The 18,749-nt window shown below is 35.8% G+C and overlaps 2 protein-coding genes across 4 annotated transcripts in view; one reads left to right on the top strand and one right to left on the bottom strand.

Annotated features, from left to right (window-relative positions):
* The window catches only part of LOC307003877 (uncharacterized protein), a 337,300-nt gene that overhangs the window by 122,725 nt on the left and 195,826 nt on the right, over window positions 1-18,749 (top strand). The window lies entirely within an intron of this gene.
* On the bottom strand, window positions 5,831-10,537 carry LOC307004383 (uncharacterized protein). 3 transcript variants are annotated; one of them, XM_079623529.1, is made up of 10 exons: window positions 10,475-10,537; window positions 10,281-10,361; window positions 10,089-10,169; window positions 9,907-9,987; window positions 9,759-9,785; window positions 8,659-8,727; window positions 7,305-8,518; window positions 7,109-7,173; window positions 6,596-6,696; window positions 5,831-6,328 (listed from the first exon to the last, which is right to left on the bottom strand). In XM_079623529.1, exons 7-10 carry the CDS (start codon window positions 7,491-7,493, stop codon window positions 6,276-6,278), a joined length of 408 nt encoding a protein of 135 aa, XP_079479655.1. In that variant the 5' UTR covers window positions 7,494-8,518; window positions 8,659-8,727; window positions 9,759-9,785; window positions 9,907-9,987; window positions 10,089-10,169; window positions 10,281-10,361; window positions 10,475-10,537; the 3' UTR covers window positions 5,831-6,275. The 3 variants fall into 3 exon arrangements, with proteins under 3 accessions (XP_079479655.1, XP_079479657.1, XP_079479656.1); XM_079623531.1 differs by having other exon boundaries at window positions 7,305-8,019; XM_079623530.1 differs by lacking the exons at window positions 9,759-9,785; window positions 9,907-9,987.

The following is an 18,749-nucleotide window of genomic DNA, read 5'->3' as shown; positions in this document are numbered from 1 at the left end:
AGTTGGAAACATCTTGAAAAAAAATTGTATTTTTCCACAAACTGTGTAGGCCTATGCTTGCAAATTGTATAATACCCAAGGTAAACATTTCTAGTAATTGTGCAGTTAATTCTCATTCGTATTTTCAGAAAGTTTTGGATGTAGGCTATCCTCTCCCCAAATTTGTCACTAATAAAACACAAAAATAATTTAAAGAGAAGGCTTATATTGATCTTTTAAGATTTTGTTTGCACCTTGTAAATTAGGTTTTGATGTGGCAGTAAAAACTTTCTAATCTATCCAAAACGAAATGTTGTCTTTCATATTTCGTCTGTAACATATCGTCTTTTATAGGCTAATATATATTAAGAAAGAAAGAATGCAATATATAAGCCTTATACTAATATATATTAGCCTTATATTAATGCAATTAGTATAAGGCTAATATATATTAGCCTAGGGCATAAATGTTAATTTGCAGTTTAATATGTTGCCTTTTCATATCGCGATTAGAACAAAGCACTTACTGATCATCTGCAGGATCCGTTGTTAGGCTACTCCAGCACGTTTGAGGTAAAAATTTCCAGGATTATCACGATATTATTATTCCTCACAGCGAGTGTGTTTTCCAGCTGTTGTGGGCGTTGACTGGTTTGCATGTGTTGCTCCAGATAATCTGCGTTTGAATAGCTCGCGCTCACCATGGGCGTGTCAAATTAGTCAAGTCAAGTCAAGTCACCTTTATTTATATAGCGCTTTTTACAATACAGATTGTATCAAAGCAGCTTCACAGTGATAACATGAAAATAATACAAAAAACAATTTCATCATCGTCCACCTTTAAGGCGAGACACTACAGGTGAATAGGGTACAATTTAAAAATAATAGATATCACCATGAAACTTCCTCAGTTGATTACTTACACAAGTTCATTAAAAAAATGTATTACAAGTTTTTGAAATTTGTATGTTTAATTATGCAAATTAGGTATTATCTCATTAAATATGCACACTTTTGCATATATATTCGGTAGATAGATCTGAACATATGATAAAGCCAGGTGCAAAATTCTTTTTTCATTTTGATTACACACAAGATGAAAGAAGATGTTCAGAGGGATTTTAGGATATATGCTTTCATTACCTAGGAAATCAAAATATACTGTCCATAGCCTTAAAAAATTGATTTTCGCCATATTTTTTGGATTAAAATGTCCCATAAATCAGGCCAGGAATGATTTATTAACAAATCCCTCTGAACATATCTTCAGAATACTGCTAAGTGTATAACTGGAAAATTTGGTGTACATCGGTGCTACATAGGCTGAGATGTTTCTACTGGAGAATGACAAAAAACCCATTTTGAGAAAAAGGCATTTAAAGTAATGCCTCGATTTGTAATGTAAAAAAATCATACTTTTTTAGTAGAAACAACTATTTACTGACACAATATCTTATCAAATAATTAGCAACAACAATACAAACCACCTAAATGACATCAAAACTTATAAACACAGCATTTATGGCCTTCAACTGAGCAGAAAAACAGTCAAAAACACACATCTAAATGTCAGAGCGCGTCACATGATGGATCTGAACCAATCACGTTGTCAGAAATTGACATCAGCCAATTGGATTTCGTTTTTAGGGTTAAATGCCCATTTTACTTTCACGATTGGTTGCCGATTAAAAGGAAATGACCATATTTGGATCCGACAGCATTGTACAGTAGAGAGAGAGCTTTTCAGACATGTGCGTGATTAAAGGAAGAACACAGAGATCGCGTTGATTTAGAACGCCAACTTTCGTTGAATTTCGGAGAAATCTACAGACGCAAATAGACAAAGTGTAGTGAAATAAAGACCTAAATGTGTATTTTGGACTTTTTTTCACCACAAGTCTGAAAGAAGACATGTTATTGAAGACAAATAGCCCAAAATCTCAAAATTGACCAGTGGAAAAAAACGATGTTTTTGCCTGCCGTGTCTCGCCTTAAGGCAGATCTATAATATTGTTGAATATTAAATGTCCCCAACTAAGCAAGCCAGAAGGCAAGGCAACAGCGGCAAGGAACCAAAACTCCATCAGGTGACAGAATGGAGAAAAAAACCTTGGGAGAACCCAGGCTCAGTCGGGGGCCAGTTCTCCTCTGGCCAATGAGTTAACAGTGGATGATTATGATTCAGGAGCATTACAGGTCAGAAGTCAGAATGAATCAGAGTATTTGTCCAGTTCCGGTTGGTTGAAGTCGGAGCAGAGAGGAGGAGAGACTGGTTGACACTTCAGGTCAGCAGTGTCGTCGTGTCCTGGCGCTAGTCCTTCATCAGATCTGGATACGGCCTGGTTCCGGTGGACAGCGGTAAACCTCGGGATAGACAGAGAGACTAATACCCCTTTTCCACCAACAAGAACCAGGTGCTGGTTCAGAGCTAGAGCTAGAGCCGGTTTGGAGTTGGTTCTACTGACGGTTCTTCTAAGAACCGGTTTGCCTTTCCACAGGCTAGAGCGCCAAAACAGAGCCAGATCTTACGTCACTGTGTATACATCTCATGTTGCCCAGCAACGCTAGCGCGGCAGCGCCAAACAAAAACACACCAGGCTTGTTCGAGATGGTTCGGCTTCTCGCAGACCGATCGCCGCGTGACATTAAAGCACTGCGAAAGCGATCAAAAGCACAAGGACTCGTATGCTCTCCAAACACTCCCGGAGCTCTGATCGGTCCGCGTCGCTCCGATGCATCTCGAACAAGCCATCAACAATAACGGACGTTGCAATACTATGGATGCTCATGGGATTGCAAAAATACATCGGAATCCAACGCGTTCGTGCAACTCGCCGTAACTTACATAGACGGATATTATAATCGAGCTGCTATTAGCTCGACTAGCTGCTATTTAAAAATGGCGGTCACAAGTTTCTATTCGTCTTGTTGGTCACGGTAACCCCGCCCCCAGCCCCTGACGCAAGCGGTTCTTACTTGGCTCCGTTCTAGACCCTGCAATGATTTGGTGCTACTTAAGAACCAGTTTTACTGGTTCGGAGCTGGTGCTTTGGCGGTGGAAAAACAAAGAACCGATTTGAAACTAGGCTCTGGCTCCGAACCAGCACCAGCTCTGCCTTGGTGGAAAAGGGGTATAATATTAGCGTAGACGCCATCCTTCTTATGATGTACCAAGTACATCAGGATTTACGGGAAGTGTTCCCGGTCCCGGCTGTTCTAAACTATGCAGCCTAATTATAGAAGTCTATAATGTGTTATGTGTATGCTAGGCCGAAGAGATGTGTTTTTAGTCTAGATTTGAACTGACAGAGTGTGTCTGCTTCCCGGACAATGTTAGGAAGACTGTTCCAAAGTTTTGGTGCTAAATAGGAAAAGGATCTACCGCCAGCAGTCGATTTTGATATTCTAGGTATTATTAACTGGACAGAATTTTGAGATCGCAAAAGACGTGAAGGACTATAATGCGTTAAGAGCTCGCTCAAGTACTGGGGAGCTAAACCATTTAGTGCTTTGTAAGTGATCAGCAATATTTTAAAATGTATACGATGTTTAATATTATATCAAATGTAAATTAGCAGAGTAATGAGCTGCCAAAACGATAATGAGAACATCTCATCTCTCTCTCTTTTTATATAGATTACATAAACAGAGAATATTTCTTTTAGTTTTGAATTAGATAATTTAAAACTACACACTTAAATGATTATAGAGATATATAGCTCATGTCTGAGTGAATAGTATTCGCTGAGTTTTGTTTAAGTTTACAGACGTGCTTCAGAAAAAAAGTTCACGGAGACGGAGAGGCAGAAAGCACACCCTGTATATTTTCTTTATTTTACAAAAGCACAATGTTTTATTTCGATTGTAAGTGGACACATAAAAAAGTAGACATTTAACAGCTTATTTTTTCATATTTCTTAAGTCTGTATGACCAAAACTGACGGAGTATTTTAGGTCTATTTTGCTGCTATGTAAAAAAAAATGCGCAAGGTGAATTTCGTGTAGGATTGACAAATGAAGACCAGTATAAGCATCGCAAAGGGCCTCTGATACAATATAGACAGTTGACAATTCAAAAGAGGTTGATTTTTCAGCAACTTACCTCTGGAACAACTCGACGCGCAGCAATGTAAGTGAATGGAGTCCAACGCCCAAATGACAGTGTTTGGAACTAATCCGATCTTCAAATCCCGGAAGTAGGCGGTTAAAAGCGCCGCCATTTTTTACAACGGAGGTCTATGGGAGTGTCGCAACTCTTTCTCTCTATGGCTCTGATTCAGATGATTCTGGACAGCGAGGAAGAATTCACCTTTTCCTCAGAAGGAAGAAGATTGCAACTCAGACGACGAACGGCTGCATTTTCAATATCGAATTGATCCCGCCGATGATACAAGTTCGGAGTAAGTTGTTTAGTGTTATATAATTATTTTTCTGATTATATAGAACTATATTTTGCTTAGTTTTGGCTAGCTTTTGACATCTTACAGGAATAATTTGCCTTACAATATCCCTAACATTTGTGTATATGGTCAAGTGTAAACTGTTTCAATGTGATATTACTCTCTAAACATATTTGTATATTAAATATATTTCACTCCGTTTTGATTAGCTTATGACACACTGATTATTATGCTAAAAATACTGCCTTATGCGTAATGTTGCTTATTTGCGAATATCTGCTTAGGTGTAAGTATGATTTAGTGCAAATATATTTCAGCCTCCGGTAAAATGTGAAACTGTCTAAATACTAGACAGTTCCCAGATAGCAGGCCGATGTCGATTCAACGTTGATTTTTAGTTGTAAAGGTTAGTATCAATCATCAATCAAATTTCAACGTTGAATCAACGTTCAATATTTGGTCGGTATATCAGAACGTTATTACACCGAAAATAAAACATTGATTCAACATTGAAATGCGGTTGAATGGCGTGTCTGACGTTGATTCAACGTTAATTCGATGAGCAAAACGATGTTGTTTCAATGTCACGAGAAACGTCGTTTCCACATTGATTCGATGTCAGTTTGCTATCTGGGTTGACATTATATTTTTTATAAATGTTCGGGTTTGGTTAGCAGGGTTTCTGCAGGGTTTAGTCAGTCAAATTTAAGACTTTTTAAGACCTTTTTATGACCATTATGATTTAAATTTATGACCTACACGAATTGCGAAAAATAACTTCAGTCATTAAAATTCCTTTCAAAAAATCCTTTCATTGAAAGTAACAACCCAGCAAACATTGAGACGTTAAAGACCGTTGAAAAATAGTTCCGAAATGAAAGTTGAACCGACGTCTTTGACGTCTTCTGACCGTGAAATGCACGTCTTTTCTTGACGTCCACGGACATCTAAATAATCTTCTAATCTTCTGGATGTTTATAATAAGATGTACTGCTGCATAATTTACGTGTGTACATTAAAATATAAAATAAAAACATACCATATTGTCTAACATCGTGAAATGCATTATGTCTCGAGGTTTTTGCAGAACTTGACTAAGGTTCCAAAAAGGTCCAAAATCGGTCCAGTCCGACCTGGACGTCAATAAAAAGTTTTTCCCACGTGTACTTTTTGAATAATATCTTCCAGTTATTAAACATTCAAACAAGACACTACAAGTATTGCAATTTTAGTTAACCAAATCTGTGGTAATTGTGTTTTCAGTATTTTTAAATTAATGTGTAGTTTTTAATCAAACAACATAACAAAAACACAGGATATAAGTATAAACACACCATTCTTTTCCAAAAAATCTATTTTATTTTAGTGCTCCACAACATAATTGCATATTTTAATAATAATAATAATACATTTTATTTCAAGGCGTCTTTCTCGGCACTCAAGGACACCGTACAAAGATACATAAAACATTCAAAACTAGTATAAGATAAAAATAAGAAAAAGAACAAGTGAGAGAGGCAGAGCATGTGATCAAATATGATAAGCAGTTTTAAACAGATGTGTTTTTAGTTGCAATATGAAATGAGCAAATGAATCAATGTTTCTGATGTGCGGTGGTAGTGAGTTCCAGAGACGGGGAGCAGAGCGGCTAAAGGCTCTGCTCCCCATAGTAGTGAGCCGGGCAGAGGGGACTGACAGATGTACGGATGACGATGATCTAAGAGTATTTTGTGTGTGTTTGTATATTTATTTATAAAGTATAACAATAAACAGGTTAAACACTGATTCAGTAACTTTGCCATTGGGTTTACCACCATTTACTTCTTATAACCCCCACCCCCAGCTCTTCCTGGAGCATGTTTCAAGTGTTCCGCCATTGCTATGTCAATTTCCAAGTCAGTAGCATTTGGGCTCCACCTCTTCACAGCATTTGAGGGAAGAGAATATGACTGTAAAAAGTAAGAAGTTAAACAGGCACTTATTTAGACAGTGTTTTTGTTTATCAAACTAATTGTACAATGCAGTCGAACAAGACTTCAAAATTTAAAATGAAGACTTAATTCATGACACAGGATGTTGATTTCATACATGTCCACATACGAGTACACTGGGACTAAAAACATGTTTATTATGCGTTTGGACATTTCTGATAAAAATGGGTCTTTTAAATAAATAATACATAAAACAGGGAACATACAATGTGTGTTACAAATGACCTTGTATTATATTATATAAAGGTGTAGCCTTGAATGCCTTCTTTTCCAGCTGGGCACCACCCCTCATGTTGAATTTTGCCATTAAGGCATTTGACATGATTCTGAGAAATAAACAATTCAGGATTTACTTCATAATATTAAAATGCATTGCAAATTAGCAGTACTGTGCAGCTTGCCAGTTGCATGCAGTGTAAAAACATACACTTTCACAACCACTAGTCTATGCTCTGTCCCTATCCAAAGTTTTTGTGACACCTAATGACTCCTTCATTTCTTACACTAACATTATGGTTTTTATTTCTTACACTAACATTATGGTTTTTATTTCTTAAAGTCCTACGAACAGCCTGATTTAGCACAGACATTAAAACTTCAAAACAAAAACTGGCAATTATATAAGTAGATATAATGTGTAACAGAATTATAGTATTATCAAAGGTTGAGGTCATTATTGTCATTTTTTCTAAAATATGACACAGCTAAACACACAAACAATGCTAGTTAAATACATACCTGTTCATGACTTTGTTTACACAGTCTCTGACTGACATTCCGCCAACTTTTGACAGTTGCTGAACCTAAAAGTGACACCACAATCAAAAGAAATGTGATATGATACTTAAATAACACTTATCTGTGTGTGCACGTACATATGCATTTATGTATATCTGGAAAGATATACAAAATCCTCATCACATTTTAAACTTACACAGATCCACTTCTTTTGGTCATCTTTCATGCACTCTTCAAAGGATTTCAGGTCACTTTCAGACTCTAGTCTCGTAAACGATGACGACGACTTTCCAGGGTCAAGAATGGCAGCAAGTTGCTGAAATTCCTCTTTTAGGCCAAACAGCAGGCTAAACACTTTCCTTTGGAATCCTGATAGAGAAATCATTACATTAACATGTATTTTACACGTATCTGGACACTTGAGTACTTAAAGCACAAAATTTAATATGAGACTTGCAGTCACACTGCGTGTTTATGCAGAGCATTAGGCTCAAGTGTTTATTTGACAGCTGTTTCCCAGGCATGTTTGCCTGCTGTTTTATGGTGAAAATTAAGTTTTGAAAACTCTGAACTCAATTCAAGACTGAATTGACAGCGAACAAAAACAATGGTCTCGATATTGCCATTTGATTATTGATAAACAACTACTTGTACCTCTAATAAAAGATTGACAAACTGACTGCAAAATTTGCTTTAATGAATTTCCCATAAATGGCCTGTGTTTAAAACACCACATATAACATTCCTTACTTGCTGATGGCAGGGGGTAAGAGCTTTTTGATTGTCTGGTTCCACCTATTTGAAATTGTAAAACACTTTAGAAAATTGACATTTTAACAAAGGAAAAAATTGTGGCTGTAAAACACCATAAATATACATACCCTCACTTCTGTTCTCTCTACGGAATGCAGCTGTCAATGGGCAAGAAATCATTAAGAAATGCTGTTTTTACTGTTTCAGGACCATTCTGTATATTACAGAAGGCAGTAATAAAAGGCACTTAGTTTTAACAAGAATGTCTGATTGTACACTTAGAATTAACTCACTACAGAATTAATACATAACACACAGAGACAAAAATAAGAGAGTAGAAAACACAGCAACCCATTATTTTAACCAATTTCAAGTCCTTTGTGGATACTGAAAAGATGTAGACTTCTATAAGTCCAGTTCTACATTGAAAAATATTTTTAATCATTCACAATGACTGATTCCAACTTAACTAACCTTGGCCTTCGAGACACTATTTGTAACTATAAATTATGATTCAGAATAATGTATGTTTTTATAGATTAGGCTGTGTTTTCACTAAGGTATGTGTAGAAAATAAGAAGCGACAGCAAAGTTCTCACATACACTGGGGTGTCCTTTGGGAATGTGATAGTGCAGAATTTGTGACTGGAGACAATACTATATGGACAAAAAAATCAGAAGTGTGAAAAAATAAATACTTTGAAGATACTTTAGGCACCCAATAAAATAAAAAATAAAATAAATACATGCAATGATTAGTTACAAAAAAATTGGTGAATGCCATGAAAATGCAATACCTTGTTCGGCTCTGGGAAATGTTCTGTCAATGGATTCCTGAGGTCTGATAGGTCGTTCATTATGTGACCCTGCAAGACAGATTGCAGCCAATAATTTTATGAAGTACAGAAGACATTCACAGTATTGACTGAAATTTTCAAATTATGGTTAGAGACTTTAAAGTCTTCAAGTGACTTTGAGTCACTTGCTACCTTTATATTGATAGATACCTTTATATAGATGGAGCACAAACTGCATTCCAAGTCACAATAATACAATGGACCACTGCTACACAGCACTGACACATATATACTGCTCTGTTTGCCAATCATCTTTAGGACACACACACACACCACTGCATGGTCCCTCTTCTACCAATCTAAAAGTAAAGACATTTTTAAAAACCTGTAGTCATGCGAGTGAAGAACTGGACCAGTGTGTGTTTTTTCATTGTCTTTGTATTGTCTGAATCTTGTTTACTTGAGACCATATACCGTTTCAAGAGCTACCGATGGTGAGTAGCAAATTCCCGGTAAGAAGCATAATAAGCCAATAAAGCAGAATCCTGCTTATCTCATTTATGACTTGTTCTTGATATACATTTCATTTAATTGAGACTTAATTTTCCTCAAAAAGATTGGTCATAATCTTGGTCAAAGACTTTGTTTTATGGCTTGCAAAAGCCAGTTCTCAGTAACAAGTAGTTCTGAATTTAAATTCAATTCTTAAATGCTTAAAATCAACTGTGTTGACAATTATGGGTGAAATAATGAAAGGGGAAACTTAAATTTTTCTTGAACAGCTCTGTAGATTGTGAGGACTTATTACAACTTAAAGTTTAAAAGGAATTACATTTGGATTAAAGAACTATCAAAAGTAGAACATTATTTTCATACAGTGACAATCTGCAACATTTATTATGCAAAATGGACAGCCATAAAGCATTACTAACATCTGGTAAAATAACCTTTGTATAGTCCCTGAATGGACATAGACATGAAAACATTACAAACCCCCAAAAAGCTAATTCAGATCAACCAATCAAAACATTTGCACATACGCCTTAACATATGTCCATGTGCCTGTAAAGATTCAGGACTTCTTTGTAGTTGAGGCTGACCTTCAATGGTGTGATGTTGTGTGCCTGCTGATAAAAATAAAAGTAATGGAAATAGACTATTACATTTAAGGAATTTTGAAGATAAAAGGAGCTTTGCAAGCACTTATGTTACGCATAGTACGAAAAAAATTGAAAAACAAAGACATACTTCTGTGGGTAGTAATTTCACCAGATGTGGACCTTTGCCTTCATCTTATTGGAAGATCCTGAGGCGTTACATTAACCTGCCCTTCATGGTAATATTAAATAAGAGGTTTTAGTTTTTGTGGGTTTTACGGTCCATTTTTAACATGTAAATGCAATAATGTGAAGTAAAGTAATTGGACATACTTCTGTGGGTAGTCATTTCACGAGGTGTGCACCTTTGCCTCTGTCTACTTTGACGATCCTGTGGGGTTCGATTAACCTGCCCTTCATGGTAATGTAAAATTACATGTTATAATTTAAGATTTCACTGCATTTTTACTTGTAAAAACTATGTAAACAAATAAACAAAAACAGAAAAAACAAAGGTACACGTACTTCTGGGGGTAGCCTTTTCACGAGATGCAGACCTCTGGCTGCGTCTTATTTGGAGATCCTGAGGCGTTAAATTAAACTGCCCTTCATGGTAATGTAAAGTTACAAGTTAGATTTTTTAAGATTTCACTGCATTTTTACCTGTAAAAACTATGTAAACAAATAAATGAAAAATGAAAAAACAAAGGTACACGTACTTCTGGGGGTAGCCTTTTCACGAGATGCAGACCTCTGGCTGCGTCTTATTTGGAGATCCTGAGGCGTTAAATGAAACTGCCCTTCATGGTAATGTAAAATTACATGTTCGAATTTTGAAGATTTCACTGCATTTTTACTTGTAAAAGCTATAATGAAGGGGGGAAAACAAAAACTAATATTGACTAATATTGGTTTGCCAACATTTTGCAATTTGACAATTACTTTAGATAATCACATACTTGGTACTGCTGAAGGCATGCATGTTGGTAGGTTGGTACTTCTAGGTGTGTTCTCCACATCTACTGACAATAAAACAATAGAAAAACGTGAAGAGAAATCCCTTTTTATAGCATGCTTCTTTTGTGTAATATTAGACAAACCAGACATACAACTTAATGTAGGGATGAACAGGTCAGGGGTTGGGAAGGTTTCATCTAAATGTTTTGGGCACACAACTTGACCTTTATCACAAACAAGGACATACGACAAATTAGAATATTCAATTTGTATAATGTGAAACCCTTATCTACATAACACAAAGCAGTTTAATGACCTCCTTTTTGTTTACCCTGTGAAGAACGTGCAGAGCCTTCATACTGCTTGCGTTGACCCTCAACTGCAAATGAAATGGAATTGATATTACTCCACCCAAAAAATGCCTTTAACCAGGCAATTACCTGGCTGGGGTTTTGTATAGTTATATTTTGGAGGTGGTTCTGGGTAGGACACAGCCCTTTTAACAGCATGTATTTTTTTATGTTGAACAGGTCCTGCTTTTCCTTTGTACAAAAACAAATTGTTAATTCAACACTGTTGCTACGCTTATAATTAAAGAAGTATTTAAAACATTACATTAACTACTAAATCCTCACTACTACACAGCTGTTACAGACATTGCTTTTTTTTCTAATCAGTTTCTCATAACACCGATTTTAATTTGTGAATTTACAAGTGCCTTTCTCTGGATTTATATACAATTTATTTTTTTATTTTTTTAAATGTTCACAAGTAATGTCAAGACTAAATGGGTAGTGGATAAACATCTTCCCTTATGATAAGGTACAACCATTCAGAACACCAGAAGTCCTTATGACTATTTGAAAAAGTAAAAGTAGGCAACTTACGTTTTTTGTATGGCAGAGGATTCTGACTGAGCTGTGTAATGTCAATATCAGTCATTTCACTGTCATTTTCAAGGTCAAAGTCTATATAGAACAAAGCAGATATAAGTTAGTGACAGTTTGAGGTTGACATTTGAACAATGGTGCATGACTGCAGAAACATGATAATATGACGCTGCTTTGAAGCACATAATGTACCGTTTAACAAAGTCACGGAAGACTTTCCTCTTTCTGGTCCTTTTTGCTTCTCCCCTATTGTTCATAACCTAATAATTAAAACAAGTGGACAGAGTTTCAGTTTCAGGATAGCACATTCTCTCCTTCATTACAAAACTTGTAAAGCAACTTGACACCATGCATGCTAGTAGTTGTATATACAAAATTATAATTATTGTATGAATTTTTTTTTTTTTTGGATGAGTTAGTCCCAAGTCATAGCATGCTGACCACTGTCAACCACAAAATTAAAAGCACGAGGCTGATTTAATGTTTTCCATAAATACTGTTACATGCCTTTCCTATCCCAACAGAAACACCAGTGTAAATATAATAATAAAAAATTAAATAGTTAATATATTACCAAATCAAGTCATTCTGGTTTGTGCAGCTGAGGGAATATAGCGTAACCCTGTTTGTACTGGAGACACACAGCCTTTTTGTAGACACTTCCTTTGTTTACCAACACTCGCTTTGCCATTGTCGAGTCACTGCTAACAAACATGATGTTTAAGAGCTTTGAGTTGCATGGATTTTCAAAGACACTGTCACAGTCAGTTTCCCTGAAGACATCTATGCTTAGTGTTCCATTATTTCTTTTATCTCGAATAAATCCCACTGCATTGTCCATCAAGAGTACACAGTTGTCAGGCATCTTTGCTGTTATCTTGGTTTGCCTTTCAGATTTCCTTGTGGCATGCGTTTCGGTGGCATGTCTTTCAGCAAGTCTTTTCGTGACTTGCACTAGAGGTTGTTTGCCACTTCTCACCAGTTTTTTGATGACCTGTAAGTGGTTCTCGAATGGAAAACTTGAAATGTGGTTCAAAGAGCTGCAGAAGTTTGTAGCATCATCTGACAAGTGTTTGATGGAATGAATGTTATATGTTGGAAAGGTGGGTCCATAAAAATCCACAGAGCTATCCACAAAGTGCTCCAGAATGTTGTGTGCGTAACCTAGATAGGACTCTCTCTTCCCATCCACTTCCTCTAAAAGAATGTTCATACCAACACTAAGACAAAGAAAGTGATGATACTGGTCTTCAGGAAGCACATCCTTTAAGACTACTGGTCCTGTGTAGAGCATGAATTGACGAAGCTCTGTAGCTTTCCACCTATCTAATTCTTCCATACTTCTTGGCTGCCTTGTAAACTCTGCAGGCAAAGCTCCCTTCAGTTGACTTATGTTCCTTTTTACCAGATGCATGTAGTCTAGGGGGAACTGCTTAAAACACAAAATACCAGCTTTAGCAAGAGGTGATATCTGTTTTTGATGTTCAAGGTATCCAGCATAACTGAACACATCATCTCTTCTTTCTTCAGAAGGCCCCTTTGTCAAATAAACTACCCTTCCCTCTATCTTTTGTGCTACTGCAACACATCGCTCACATCCATGCAGACTATTGTGACTTTTAATACATTTGAGAAATGACCTGGCAGATGATGGCCTTCAGTGTAACTGTGTGATTCAAATTCTGGCAGGAAACACCATTTTGGATAAGTTGTTGCAACTCCTCCAAGAAATCGTGTAAGAAGTCTTCAACAGAGCTAGGCTTGCTGGATCCATAATACAGCGCTACAATGAATGGCTGTCGGTTTTGAATTTGGCCAAGAATGGGCCAAAAGCACATTTTACTACTTTTAAATAATGGAACGCCATCAACATTAAAGGAAAGTGCAACTTGTCCTGGCAGTGTCTCTTTCACTAAATGTTCCAGAAGGTAACGTCCAATGCCATAGTAAATGTACTGGCCATTGCATTTATTTTCAATTGGCACTCCTTGTGGAGTATCTAGAAGGGTTCTTCTTTAGGAAGGGTATGGCCATGACTTCTGAGCACATGAAGAAGATCATTTATTGCCTTGTGTGTCTGATTTGTTGCAGTAGCCCAACTAGCCAAGTCATTGTGAAGAGATGGTGTTTCAACAATGGGCTGTGAAGTCTCATCCAACTGTTCACACTCCGTATCTGAAGAACTGATGTCATAATGGTATTCTTCATCATCACTGCTCATGTACTCTGTGGCTGTGACAATGGAAGAACTACAGCCCGCCACAGCATGTAATTCGTCAAGTGTTGGGTCCTCCATGACAGGGTTCTCCTCCCCCACAAAAGCAGGCTCCACTGTCCCCTCAGATTCTGAGCTGCTGTCCTTTTCCGCTAAGGCATCAACTCTTGCCCTTCGACGTCTCCACTTTCTTCAATAGTCAGAGGACATGTTTAGCAAATCTAAAATGACAAAATACTTTTAAAGCACTTAGTGAAGTCTGCCATGTTCTAATTAATTTACAGATTTCAGTGAATTATTCTTGAGCTTCTCCTACAGTTTTAACATTGCAGTGCCTTTAATTTCATTTATTTTCAGAAATAAACTGTCAGAATGCTACATCTGAGTAGCACTTTTTATTTTAATCTTTAAACATGTTTAATTAACCAATGTGCTGCATGTCTATGATATAAGTACATATCCATTTAAAGGTAGGGTAGGTAGGATTTATATAAAAACTTTTTACCAAATTTGATTAAACCTTCTATATATATCAATGCATAATTAAAATGTAAGTACTCTGATAAAAAGAGTATAAAAATCGAGTGACTCTAGACCGTTTAATCTTCATTAAACACAGCTCATTATTTCCATTCGGGACGAATCACAGGATTGGCTTGCGCGACTGTCACTCGACGTCGCCATGACTACCGCCGTTATTACTGGCTCTGCCCACGTGCGCGCAGTCGCGCACCCGTTTTTAGGTGGGAGTGAATGGAATTAATGAGCTGTGTTTAATGAAGATTAAACGGTCTAGAGTCACTCGATTTTTATACTCTTTTTATCAGAGTACTTACATTTTAATTATGCATTGGTATATAAAGACAGTTTAAACAAATTTGAATAAAAGTTTTTTTTAGACAATTCTGACCTACCCTACCTTTAACTACTTTTTTTTCCTTTTATGCAAATTTTAGTTTTTACTGAATCAATTTACCACCAAGAGGTTTGCTTAAGCAAAGTAATCCCACATTTTTCTCAAGAAGTTTTCCCAATAATATATATATATACAATATTCACGTGTGTGTATATGTATATATATATATATATATATATATATACACACACGTGAATATTGTATATACACACATATATATATATATATATATATATATATATATATATATATATACTGAATATATAATTTTTTATGTATCTCATAACACAAACACACTTTAACATTCTGTGAAAAGATTCGAAAGGTGGTTACTTCAATTTTTAAGTTCCATAAACGTTTTATTTTGCCACAGATGAGTTTGTTTTTAGGGTTAAAAAAGGCCCTAGCATTAAACATTACCTTTTAGCATACTAGCTAACTTCAGCCAAACTTAATTTAACTTGACAGTGTGCTTATACTTGCTTTTGGATTTTTGCTCCGAGTAAAACAATTAAAAATAAAATACATTAATAAAATACCTCAAAATGTACTTACCCACCAGTGAATTTTTAATGATTCGTAAACGCAAAAAAACTCTCCTCGTGTTGCAGAAATACGTTACCGCGCTCTCCTCTTCTTCTTCGCACACCTCGGCGGTTAAAGATGAGCATAAAAAGATGCATTACCGCCACCTACTGATCTGGAATGTTGAGTATACAAACTGTCATATCGCAAGATTATCTGCTATAGAGATATCGCAAGATTTGATACAACATCTAGGCAGCAGTTTTTGCATCCAGCTCAGACTTTAAATTGTGACTTTATAAATAACGTATGAATAACTTATATAGCCTATATATATTTAATAATTATATAAACAAAATAATGAAATCATATTGTAATGTATGGGGAAAATTAAATTTTAAATTTGAGTAAATGCAGTCATTTCACAATTACTTAACTACAGGGGCACTTTGTGAATAGAATTTGACATAAAACAAGATGTAAAACAAACCGAAGTTTTTTTTTTTTTAATAAAGATTTCCGTGCTGGTTTGTATGGGTCTTACTAAACGTTTAAAGGACGTCAGTGGATGACTATTAACAACCTCTTAAGAAACTATACTTTGGCTCTTAAATAAATTACTGTAGGCTAGTATGTGAATGTGTAAGCACAATGGCTTTTGCATATTTCATAGGGATTTTAAAGAGGTTGACGATGGACTATAAATGCACGTGTAGAAGACGTCACCTGCTGGACGTCCTAATCACAGTGTATATTTTGAACTACACACAGCTAAAAGTCAAAGTAACAACTTTACATTCAACCACAGAGAATTGTAGACATGTACAAACGTATTTGAATGCATTTTTAAGAAATATTTTGTGTTACAATTTTTTGCATATTTTGTCGTCCTACCGCGACTTTTTTTGGCCAGGGACAAGACGTACGTGCAGTCGGACCAATGTTTGCTGTATTACAGTATTAACCATTAAGGATGAAACTTTTTTTGTTGTTGCATATTTCAACAAGGATTTCATAGAGGGTCATGATGGACTGTAAATGCACGTGTAAAAGACGTCGCCATGTGACGTCCTCTCACAACCAAAACACAACTAGGGTAGATGTTGAACTACACGTACCTAAAAGTCAAAATAACAACTATACATGCAACCCCAGAGAACTGTAGACATGTACAAATGTATCTGAATGCATTTTTAGGAAATGTTCTGTGTTACATATTTTTACCGATTTATGCCGTCCTACCGCGACTATTTTTGACTATTTAATTATTATTTTGTTTGTTGTGTAAGCACCGTTTAGCTTCTAGGTCTTCAATGGCAATTGTATTGAGATATGTGAAGTGTTTGTCGTTGTTTTCGGAGTTGTCTTAAAGAATAGAATAATACCTCGTAGTAACGTAACTGCATTTTTTTTGTAAAAACGTTATGTTTATGCATCGGGCTAATGCAAACAAAGACTGATTGTGCTTTTACAATATGAACTCTGGGCTATGCTCGCTAACATAACATTAAATTCTTTATCTTATTTTTAGTTTTTTTACTACAAACTACAAAGCAGTGGACTATAATCATTATTATAACACGATTTAATTGATAAAAGCATCATTGTACTCCGTGTTAAACAATAAGTATTATCTCTGTAAACACTGCTGGGTCATCTGACCAATCACAGATTAGCGTCGCGCAAAGGAGGGGTTTGGAAAAATGAGTCGTTGAACGAATCATTTGGGAGTCGGTGAGCAAATCAGGTAAAAATAAATGCATATTATACGAAAACAAAAGTGTTTTTTGACATTGCATGCACGTAAAACTGTTGTTGGGGACTCCCTAAACAACATTAGGAACATTTTAAATGTCATAATAGGTGCCCTTTAAAGGACAAGTTCGGTATTTTACACTTAAAGCCCTGTTTACAGATCGTATCTGATGAAATAGAACGGTTAAGATTAAAATTTGGACACATGCTGCTGTCCCGAGAATTTTAGGGTTTATTTCGCTTTTGTGGACCTATTTTGCCAAACGCGTCACACCCGTGATTCTTCCGTTGGGTTGGGAAGCGAAATAAACCTAAAATTCTCGGGACAGCAGCATGTGTCCAAATTTTAATCTTAACCGTTCTATTTCATCAGATACGATCTGTAAACAGGGCTTTAAGTGTAAAATACCGAACTTGTCCTTTAAGTATCAAGAACACAGGAACAACACTTAACAATTATCACGATATTTGTTTTTTATATCAGTCGATATCGATAATTATCACGATAAATGTCAAATCGTTATTTCTTTCAAGTTTAAAGGCAGATTTTTGCTCTAAGTGAAAGTTGTAGAAACCAGAGCGTTAATTGTGTTTTTAAACTACTCTTTATTGTCAGAACATATCCTGACAAACACTTGCCAAACAGGTGAACATTCACAAATCTGAGGTAGAACATTCAAACATTTGTCATTTTTCCTTAACAAAATAAATATCTTTATTGTAAAATTAATTTCTTAGTTTCTGCATGTGCTAATGGGGGATATTGTTTCAAGTCTTGAAACAGGTTTGTGATCATGCGATGCCTGACTTTGATGGCACGTATCTTCATGAAATGTATGAAAAACAGTAGCCTAAATACATTATTAAATACTGTAATTATATTCCATTAGTCCGTTAATACATTGTCTACATTAATAATATAATACAATTCAATATGTATATCCCACATTTCATGGTGCAGTTAATATTAGGCTACTAGGCTAACGTTACAGTAACTGGAAACTGTTCAATTCAAGTTTATTTGTATAGCGCTTTTCACAATACATATTGTTTCAAAGCAGCTTTACAGAAAATGCATTTCAAAAATATACATACAAAAATACAGTTAGTTAATCATAAAATTTAGGGCATAACATATCGCCGGCGTTGGGTCGTCTCTTCACAGGCGTCGAGTCGTCTCATCACAGGCGTTGGGGCATCTGAAGTCTCCATGAGAGGCTGGATACATAACTGGAGCTGACGACCTCTATTTGAGTTATCTCGGGACAGGCGTCCCGAGATAACAACAAAAAAGGCAGATGGGAAATAATTAGCGTAGCTGCTGTTCATAATATGAATGCATTTGATCTGATTTAACTGATAAACAATAAGTATGTTTACATAAACTGTAACCGCAACTGAGCTCTGTTGACTCACATTCGCCCATGAGTGTTTGTAACAGTATACACTACCTTTCTTTTTTTTTAAAGGATGTGTTAAGTTATATTGTTATGAAAGATTTCTATTTTGAATAAATGCTTTTCTTTTTAATCAGTGAATCCTGAAAAAAGGATCACAGGTTATAAAAAAATATTAAGCAGCAAAACGGTTTGCAACATTGATAATACCTGATTATCAAATCAGGATATTATACTGATTTCTGAAGGATCATGTGACACTGAAGACTGGAGTAATGATGCTGAAAATTCAGCTTTGATCAAATAAATAAATTATATTTTAAAGTATATTAAAATAGA

The sequence above is a fragment of the Phoxinus phoxinus genome (genome assembly GCF_949152265.1).
Source record: "Phoxinus phoxinus genome assembly, chromosome: 9".
Lineage (NCBI taxonomy): Eukaryota > Metazoa > Chordata > Actinopteri > Cypriniformes > Leuciscidae > Phoxinus > Phoxinus phoxinus.
The sequence above is the reverse complement of the archived record's forward strand: the minus strand, read 5'-3'. Positions and strand labels throughout refer to the sequence as shown.